This window comes from Nansenia antarctica (assembly GCF_963989245.1).
Source record: "Nansenia antarctica genome assembly, chromosome: 11".
Taxonomy (NCBI): domain Eukaryota; kingdom Metazoa; phylum Chordata; class Actinopteri; order Argentiniformes; family Microstomatidae; genus Nansenia; species Nansenia antarctica.
This window is the reverse complement of record NC_137681.1, coordinates 6,503,043-6,513,235: the sequence shown is the minus strand read 5'-3', so window position 1 is coordinate 6,513,235 and position 10,193 is coordinate 6,503,043. Positions and strand designations below refer to the sequence as shown.

Here is a 10,193-nt window from a genome sequence, read left to right as displayed (position 1 = left end):
CACTTCAGACACATGGTGAGTTGTAGAGGGAACACTTCAGACACATGGTGAGTTGTAGAGGAACACTTCAGACACATGGTGAGTTGTAGAGGAACACTTCAGAAACATGGTGAGTTGTAGAGGGAACACTTCAGACACATGGTGAGTTGTAGAGGAACACTTCAGAAACATGGTGAGTTGTAGAGGGAGGAACACTTCAGACACATGGTGAGTTGTAGAGGAACACTTCAGAAACATGGTGAGTTGTAGAGGGAACACTTCAGACACATGGTGAGTTGTAGAGGGAACACTTCAGACACATGGTGAGTTGTAGATGGAACACTTCAGACACATGGTGAGTTGTAGAGGAACACTTCAGAAACATGGTGAGTTGTAGAGGGAGGAACACTTCAGACACATGGTGAGTTGTAGAGGAACACTTCAGAAACATGGTGAGTTGTAGAGGGAACACTTCAGACACATGGTGAGTTGTAGAGGGAACACTTCAGACACATGGTGAGTTGTAGATGGAACACTTCAGAAACATGGTGAGTTGTAGAGGAACACTTCAGACACATGGTGAGTTGTAGAGGAACACTTCAGACACATGGTGAGTTGTAGAGGGAACACTTCAGACACATGGTGAGTTGTAGAGGGAGGAACACTTCAGACACATGGTGAGTTGTAGAGGGAACACTTCAGACACATGGTGAGTTGTAGAGGGAACACTTCAGACACATGGTGAGTTGTAGAGGAACACTTCAGAAACATGGTGAGTTGTAGAGGAACACTTCAGACACATGGTGAGTTGTAGAGGAACACTTCAGACACATGGTGAGTTGTAGAGGGAACACTTCAGACACATGGTGAGTTGTAGAGGGAGGAACACTTCAGACACATGGTGAGTTGTAGAGGGAACACTTCAGACACATGGTGAGTTGTAGAGGGAACACTTCAGACACATGGTGAGTTGTAGAGGTGAACACTTCAGACACATGGTGAGTTGTAGAGGGAGGAACACTTCAGACACATGGTGAGTTGTAGAGGGAACACTTCAGACACATGGTGAGTTGTAGAGGGAACACTTCAGACACATGGTGAGTTGTAGAGGTGAACACTTCAGACACATGGTGAGTTGTAGAGGGAACACTTCAGACACATGGTGAGTTGTAGAGGTGAACACTTCAGAAACATGATGAGATGTAGAGGGAACACTTCAGAAACATGGTGAGTTGTAGAGGGAACACTTCAGACACATGGTGAGTTGTAGAGGGAGGAACACTTCAGACACATGGTGAGTTGTAGAGGGAACACTTCAGACACATGGTGAGTTGTAGAGGGAACACTTCAGAGACATGGTGAGTTGTAGAGGTGAACACTTCAGACACATGGTGAGTTGTAGAGGGAACACTTCAGACACATGGTGAGTTGTAGAGGGAACACTTCAGACACATGGTGAGTTGTAGAGGAACACTTCAGACACATGGTGAGTTGTAGAGGAACACTTCAGACACATGGTGAGTTGTAGAGGAACACTTCAGACACATGGTGAGTTGTAGAGGAACACTTCAGACACATGGTGAGTTGTAGAGGAACACTTCAGAAACATGGTGAGTTGTAGAGGGAACACTTCAGACACATGGTGAGTTGTAGAGGAACACTTCAGACACATGGTGAGTTGTAGAGGAACACTTCAGACACATGGTGAGTTGTAGAGGGAACACTTCAGAAACATAGTTTATTTTTATTTATTTATTGGAAGGATCCCCATTAGTTATACCCATAGGCATGAGCTACTTTTAGTGGGGTCCACATTTAAAACATACATTACAAATAACATTTAACATATAAAACATACTTAAATTACAAATATCAAACATTAAAATATATCATACATCATACAATTTTACATTTGGCGTAATATAAAACACTTATATATCTAGTTGGAGTCCACATTTAAAACATACATTACAAGTAACATTTAAGGTGAGTTGTAGAGGGAACACTCCGGAAGGATTCACTTGGAACGGTAAGACGGCATTGGCGCATTCCACTTCATTTGTCTGCAGGTTGGCAGAGCGACTGTATGAAACATTGTTAACACTAGAACAGCTGTGGGTGGGGTCATTTGACCGTGTGAGTAAAGAAAAATGTTATATCTTTGCACTCGATCAAATTTCAGTACCCTCCTTTCATGACTTTTCCTAGATATGTGTGTTCTACCACATAGTATCCTTACATTTTCAAAATCACATCAGGATAAGCTAGTATAAAGCTATTTTGCAGTTTTTCTGTGTAGGAAGCAGGCTAATTTACAAGCGGCCAACTAGTGGTCGTTCGGTGTAAATAACAGCTTAGCATTGTAAAGACTATGGTCATTTGACCCCCGAGGCGGCTCTTTTAGTAGGTAAAAAAGGCACAGCTGTTCTAGTGTTAAAAGAGATTGGTTCACCATTGTTGGACATTGCTGCGCTTATTGTGTTCCATCATGACGGATATACAATGATACAACCAACAGACAACGTCAGTTACAGTGTTTCTAAACTACCCATGGGGGGGGGGGGGTCTCTAGTCCCTGAAGCGAATCAAGCGGTCGGACCGTCGCGGAGCAGAGTCGGTCACGGAGGAGAAGTTCACGGTCCTGTTCGAGTCACAGTTCAGCGTCGGGGGCAACGAACTGGTGTTCCACGTTAAGGTAAAAAAAAAAGATATCTTTTTTTTTTTTACTTCTAGCATTGATGTTGCCAGGGTTCCCACGGGTCCTTGAAATCCTTGAAAGTTTGTGAATTTCAGAGAAAAAAAATCTAGCTCTTTAGTTTTTGAAAATAGACATGGGTCATTGAAAGTGCTTGAATTCTCCTCTCTCTCTCGCTCTCTAAATTTTTTTTTATATATATATATATATATATATATTAAAACATTTTTTACTTAGCTAGTCAACTAGTAAATAAGTCTCTGTATTGCTTCACAATATATTGGTTTGCTGTGCTGTAGTAGAGAAGGCAAGAGACCATCTAGTGTTCACACATTCAAGCCTCTCTTTTTAATTGTTGTCTGTGAGTGGATAGTTCCTATTATATAAATTCTCATCTAGATCTGTCTCAAACTATGCCGTGTTGGGTCCTTGAATTTGAAGGAATTGAGTCTTGAAAGTCCTTGAAAGGTGCTTAAATTTGATGTTTCAGAAGGTGTGGGAACCGAACTGAATAATAATTAATTGTTTTTATATAGCGCTTTTCCGGGGCTCAAAGACACTGACAATATGGGAAAAACAGAAAACACAGAAACAACAAGCAGCAGATAACATGAGCACATAGAACACAGAGTTAACAAACAGGCACAGGGAACGATTAACACAGCAATGTCCAGGGGGGGGCGGCTGGGTTAGGGGAGATGGTTACGGGTAGGGGAGGTTGTATGCATGGTAGAACAGGTAGGTTTTGAGTTTGAGGTGGGACTTAAAAGTGGAGCGTGAGGGTGAGTCTCTGAGTGGTTGAGGGAGAGAGGGAGAGAGTTCCAGAGGCGGGGTGCAGCTCGTAGAAAAGCAAAGTCTCCAAAGCATTGATGTTGCACTCTTACCAGGTTTTCATGTCAGAGTGGAGCTAAGCTAGAATCAAGCTGATCTGGATCTTGGCTGAGCAGGAAGGTTGTGGTCCTCTGTGGCCCAGTTGGTAGAGCACGGCGCTAACAACGCTTAGGTTGTGGGTTCGATTCCCGCTGGGACCATAATATAAGCTACTGAAATGTATGCACTGCAAGTCGCTTTGGATAAAAGCGTCAGCTAAATGGCATATTATATTATTGTTATGGTGCAGTATGTATTTCCATTATAACTCTGCTGGTGTGCTCATACCCAATTCGACTGGCTTGCGCGGTCGGACTGACCTATGTGGGTGCAACGATCGCACTTGATTCGCTGCTTCGTTTCAACAACTCTATTTTAGAGTTTCTGTTGCTACGGCAACACCCACCCCCATAGTTACTGTCGCGATCAACTAATGTTGTGCACGTTGAACTAAGCATGTGAGGCATTTAAAACATTTTTAAATGTGTTTTGACCAACTCCAGATTTCCCTTGAAATGAAATGAAATCATCTGAAACAAGCATATTAATAGTCCTGAATGCAAACCAGACAGCAAACCAGACTGTCAGATTTAGTTTTATTGTCTGACCTTTATTTAGATCACATCCACTCTCATGAATGTGCTGCAGTATAAATGAATTTGTAAGTGTTATTACGGTAACTAACTTGGGGTGGCTGTGGCGCAGGAGGTAGAGCCGCCGTCTAATGATCGCAAGGTTGGTAGATCGGCGGTTCGAGCCCTGGCTGGCCACATGTCGAGGTGTCCTTGGGCAAGACACTGAACCCCAAATTGCTCCCAATGAGAGGAACGGCACCTTGCATGGTAGCTTGCCGCCATTGGTGTGTGAATGTGTGTGTGAATGGGTGAATGAGAGGCCGTTGTAAAACGCTTTGGATAAAGGCGCTATATAAGTGCAGTCCATTTAACTTGTATAACTAACTTACTGTTCGTATCTTTTTCTCCTGTCTGACTCAGACGCTATCGCTCCCTGTGGTGGTGATTGTTCACGGTAGTCAAGACAACAACGCCACGGCAACCGTCCTGTGGGACAACGCTTTTGCAGAGCCGGTGAGTTCACAGAGCCTGGAAGACAGTGTTGTATATCTCTCATTGTCATCATCATCGTATTATTATTAGATTAGATAGATCAGATTCAACTTTATTGTCCTTGCAGAGTACAAGTACCAGACAATGAAATGCAGTTATTGTTGTTGTTATTATTATTATTATTATTATTATTAGATTATGCTTGTAACAACCAGGGGGTATTCCATCAACATTGCTAAAGGAAAATCTAGGCTTATTTTGATCAATCTCACGAGTTACCAAAAATAAGCCAGAATTTTCCTTTAGCAACGTTGATGGAATACCCCCCTGGTTTTGCTTGTACATCTCTGCAAACTTGACAACAGTGGTGCACACCTCGTAATTGGACACGGCCGTTTAGAAGAGCAAAGCCCCCCCCCCCCTCCATTGGAGAACAACTAGTCTCCTGGTGCAATGCCGTTCTTACCGCGCCTCTTCACTGTGTCACCCCCTTATCTCTCCCTCTCTGTCTATCTCTTTTTGCATTAATCTCTTTTTCTCTCCCCTTGTCTCTCTGTATCCCACCGTGCTCTCTCCTATCTCTCCCTCCCCCCCCCCGCCCCCCCCTCTCCCCCCTCAGGGCAGGGTCCCCTTCATCGTGCCAGACAAGGTGCTGTGGCCCCAGCTGTGCGAGTCTCTGGACATGAAGTACAAGGCGGAGATGCACAGCGGCCGCGGCCTCTCAGAGGACAACCTGATCTTCCTGGCCCAGAAGGCCTTCAGCAGCCCCAGCGTCAGCCCAGACGACTACCGCAACGTGACCATGTCCTGGGCCCAGTTCAACAGGGTAAACCGCGCTTTCACCAACCACTGTATCACCACAACATCACCACATTTAACTGACAACCACTTTATCACCACAACGTTCACCACACCGGGTACCACATTTAACTGACAACCACTTTTCCACTTTAACCACCGACTACTACGCGACCATGTCCTGGGCCCAGTTCAACAGGGTAACTAACCGCGCTTTCACCAACCCAGGGCTTGACGCTTACCTTTTCCCCAGGTAGCACTGTGCTACCATGTTGAAACATTTAGTAGCACACCAAGAATTTCAGTAGCACAATGAAAATTGCGCAATTTTCGTCAACGACAACAAATTATCATAATCATAACATATCAAAATTACCATAACCGGCTCTTGGCCGTAATAAAAATGGAGACTCACACAATGTAAAGGGGAAGTAAGAATATTAATTTCAGTTGGCCCACGGTTCGGTATGAACCTCGGTTTTTAGGTCACGGTTTACGGTTGGTGTTTATTTTTATTTTTATGCTACTACTATAAAGTACTAACTGTTACTTTATTTTGCTTATACTTATGGAACTTTAACATTTAGACACATTCCAGAATATGACTGGTATATTGTATAATATAAATATATATAAACAAAAAACACTTTCAAATGTAAAAAAATTACATAAACACTTTCAAATGTGAAGTGTTGTGGATTGGCACTACGGATCATAAGCTTTCAAATGATGTGTCATACATTGAAATCCGAAAAAATATGAAGTTAGAGTCATTTGAATGTTGTTAGTCGTCAGGCACATATAGGGTTAACCTCTTTGTAATGAAACCGGAAGCAAACGCTGCTAGCAGCTAGCAGCTAGCGGCTAACAAAACACAGCGCTACGAACTATGAGAGCTGTATCCCATATACCCATAATGCGCATTTTAAGCGCATATAGGACTTGCGTGAAGCATTTCTGCGACACGCGTTTCTGTTCACTGTTTTCATTCCCTCATCGCTTATACACATACGTTTGACTGCGCATGACAGTAGTTCAGCAGTCTTTTAGTCGCACTGGTGCTATTGAATGTATTTCCAAGTCGCACAGAAATATATTCGCTCGCAAATGCGACCAAAACAGTCGCACTGTCGAGCCCTGAAACCACTATATCACCACAATGTCACCACACAGGGGGCCATATTTACCAACCACTCAACAACAACTTTTTCACTTTGACCACCGACTACTACCGCAACAGTAATGCTAAGTAGACAACGGTTCAGCAGACTCTGTAATGGATTTTTTTTTACATGTATTGTATGTATGCATGGTCTATCCATTTTCACACAGAGTGTAACAGTAGATTCCCATGGAGTAATTCTCGTGGGATTGTTGAGAGTCTGGCTGTCCTGTTTATGAACACAGAGCCCTGATTGAGTACCTTGTGTTCACGGACAGTGATGGAGTGCAGACCTCGTTATCAATATTGTAACTATGTTGACAGTATACCAAATGTACAATGTGGAAGTTTGGTGTCAGTCTTTGAAAGCTTCCTATTCTGAGGCTTTTGACTGCCCAACTCGCAAAGTTGTTAAAGACCATTTCTTTAATAAATATTATACTTAGAGATTTAAAGCAAGTTACTAGCTTTAGAGTCTCATTAAAATCCATGACAACGGACATCTGGCTGCTCCACAGGAGAGCTTGCCGGGGAGGAACTTCACCTTCTGGCAGTGGTTCGACGGGGTCATGGAGCTGATGAAGAAGCACTTGAAGCCCCACTGGAACGACGGGTGAGGGGGGGGGGGGAAACAAAGTCCAAAACAATGTTTTTGTTTTATTTTTTTGTATGTTATTTCAGTTTTGTGTGCGTTGTGTCAATTACCCTGTTACTGTATATTATGATGTGGCATTGTACAGAGCTGGTGAGAGCTGTTAAAGGGGGGGGGTAGTACACTGCTAATTAGCATCGAGAAAATGTTATATTATTACATTTGTAAAACTGCCAAAATGAACTGTTTTTTCTCTGGTTATCTGGCTGTAATCTGTCTGTTTACAGTACCTCCACGTTTAGTTTACCACAGATGTCTCACTATCTAAACAGCATCATCTCTGTGGAGTTGATGGGGGCATTTACCCCTCTCAAATTAAACTTGACAAATCCAGTCTATTTTTTATGATCTAGTGTAGGTGGTGGCTACTGCAACATTTAAAAGTAATCGTTTAAAAGTAATATGCATATCCCAGGAACATTTGTAACTGTTGCTATATGCATGCTTATGAATGCTTCCCAGTGCTGACCTAATGAAGCCTCGTTATCTGTTCCAAATGCTGTGTGTCTGTGTCTGTCTGTGTGTGTGTGTGTGTGTGTGTGTGTGTGTGTGTGTGTGTGTGTGTGTGTGTGTGTGTGTGTGTGTTTCAGGGCCATCCTGGGGTTCGTGAACAAGCAGCAGGCCCAGGACATGCTGCTGTCCAAGCCCAACGGGACCTTCCTGCTGCGCTTCAGCGACTCTGAGATCGGAGGAATCACCATCGCCTGGGTGGCAGAGAACCCCAACAAAGCAGGTACGTCCCTGACTTCCTGTCACCTGATGTTGACACTTTAAAATCACACACCACCGACGCAGGGTTGTCCCCAGAGTGGTCGATGCAGAGTACAGTGGTGGAGGTGGAGAGAATTGATGCGGTGTTGAGTTATCGGTTTGTTATTTTTGTTCGTTTTTTGTTTAGTTTTTCTTACCCCCAACATGTATTAGTTGATGTAATTCCTCTGTGCTCCACCAGGGGAGAGGTTGGTGTGGAACCTCATGCCCTACACCACCAAGGACTTCTCCATCCGCTCCCTGGCCGACCGCATCAGCGACCTCAACCACCTGCTGTTCCTGTACCCCGACCGGCCCAAGGACGAGGTGTTCTCCAAGTACTACACCCCCCCCCTCTGTACGTGACCCTCCTCTCCACCTTCACCTCAGCTTGTTTCAGACGTGTTCAATACCTCACTGTTCCGCAATGGTTCTCTGTTGTGGTCATTGTTGTTTGTTTCACATTTGATACATTTGATTATATGATCGACATTTGATACACATGATTTGTATGCAGTGTTTATTGTAAAAAACAACAACTATGAAGTTGGTTTGGCAGACTTGTCATTATCGTTCTCAATACGTGTCGATATATATTCTCTCTCTCTTTCTCTCTCTCTCTCTCTCTCTATCAGCGAAAGCAGTAGATGGATACGTTAAACCGCAGATCAAGCAAGTGGTGCCAGAGTACGTACACTCATGCAACTTCTGTGTTTTGAAATGGTGGAAATGTCCCCCTATGTTTCTCTGGGTTCATGTGATTTGTCCTTCCAGGACAAAAATATTTTATGTACAACAGAACAGACATGACGCTCTGGCATGTATAGAGTTAAAGAATCAAGTAAAATATCTATTCATAGAATTTCTATCTGCAAGGTTCAGTACGTTGCACCGTCCTGAACATGACCCCCTGTCGTCTATTGTAGGTTCACCAACCCCGACCCCTCTGGGGGGAACCCCACATACATGGATCAGGCCCCCTCCCCCTCCGTGGGCCACCCGCCAAACTTTGCCATCTATCCGCCCATGTAAGTACACAGGTTATACGAGACTGCCAGTGGCCCCTGGGCCTGAGCTAGATTACGCCTCCTGCTAGAACTGGTGAATTGATGATTCACTTCCTTAGTCAAATGTATCGATTGTAAGTCGCTTTGGAATAAGGCGTCTGCTAAATGCCCCAACATTTTAAAATGTAAATGGAATCAAAATGTCAAAAAGTACAGAGGAGGAACTCTGAGGTGTGGTAGATCAGACGACCTTCACGTAAGTGCAGTATTTTCGTTAAGCCAGACCTCATGTTGTAACTTCCTTATGTCGTAAGCCTCCTGTTGCTATGACTACAGTCCATAGACATGTTCCCCCCCCCACCCACCCACCCACCCCAGGAGTGAAACCATCCTGGACCCAGACGGGGACTTTGACCTGGAGGACACCATGGACGTGGCCCGGCACGTGGAGGAGCTCCTGAGGCGGCCCATGGCCAACCAGTGGGGCGGCCAGCAGTCGTGACCTTTAACCCACTGACCCCCCCCAGGACCCCGACCAGGGCAGGCACCCGCATGTATCCAGTGGTTTGGAATTCCATCGGTTTGGGTTTCTCTCCAGGGTGGCTAACGCTGGTCCTGAGTTGTCCAGTGTGTGTGCAGGCTTTTGTTCCCGGGCCTCAATCCTACCTGATTACACTAATGTTGGTCTGCAGTAGATTGAAGACACTTGTTAGTTGATAGTTGAATAATGGTGTGTTGGTGTCGGGCTTGAACAAGGGCTTGTGTTCACTGCGGCTCTGGCAGATTCTTGTTTGATAACCCCCCCCCAGGGTTATAATCGTGTCTCTTTGTAAGGTCGATTACCTGATGTGAAATGTGACAAAATGGTTGACAATTATTGAATTGTTCTCTGCTCTTGAAGTAACAATTACGTGGCGAACTTTTTTCCTCTGTAGTCTGTGCCCGGCGGTGATGAGAAAACACGCAGTACTGAGAAAGAAACGTAGACTTGAAGGTTTTGTACTACAGCAATCTCTTTTAGTTTTCGCTGCTTCTGCTTACGGCCATACATACTCTTGACAACAACATTAGTGTTATCTTGTTTGTAATTATTTTGCCTTTTTAACTGTTTACTCTGGGGGGATATTTTGACACTGAAAAAGTGGCACTGTTGTTAGAGCTAGTAGTTTGGAAATGCGACAGTTTGGTGAATTGTGTGTTCAACAGATGGTCT

The 10,193-nt window shown here is 44.2% G+C and overlaps 1 protein-coding gene across 1 annotated transcript in view; it reads left to right on the top strand.

Moving 5' to 3' along the window:
* Nucleotides 1-9,526, top strand: part of LOC308167704 (signal transducer and activator of transcription 5B-like) — a 20,368-nt gene extending 10,842 nt beyond the window's left edge. Inside the window, exons 11-19 of the mRNA XM_080542167.1 lie at nucleotides 2,552-2,674; nucleotides 4,540-4,632; nucleotides 5,231-5,437; nucleotides 7,090-7,184; nucleotides 7,814-7,956; nucleotides 8,176-8,331; nucleotides 8,609-8,660; nucleotides 8,900-9,001; nucleotides 9,359-9,526. Coding sequence (XP_080398293.1) covers nucleotides 2,552-2,674; nucleotides 4,540-4,632; nucleotides 5,231-5,437; nucleotides 7,090-7,184; nucleotides 7,814-7,956; nucleotides 8,176-8,331; nucleotides 8,609-8,660; nucleotides 8,900-9,001; nucleotides 9,359-9,482 — 1,095 coding nt within the window. The 3' untranslated portion in view covers nucleotides 9,483-9,526. The remainder of the gene's footprint in view (nucleotides 1-2,551; nucleotides 2,675-4,539; nucleotides 4,633-5,230; nucleotides 5,438-7,089; nucleotides 7,185-7,813; nucleotides 7,957-8,175; nucleotides 8,332-8,608; nucleotides 8,661-8,899; nucleotides 9,002-9,358) is intronic.
* Nucleotides 9,527-10,193: the final 667 nt, after the last annotated feature.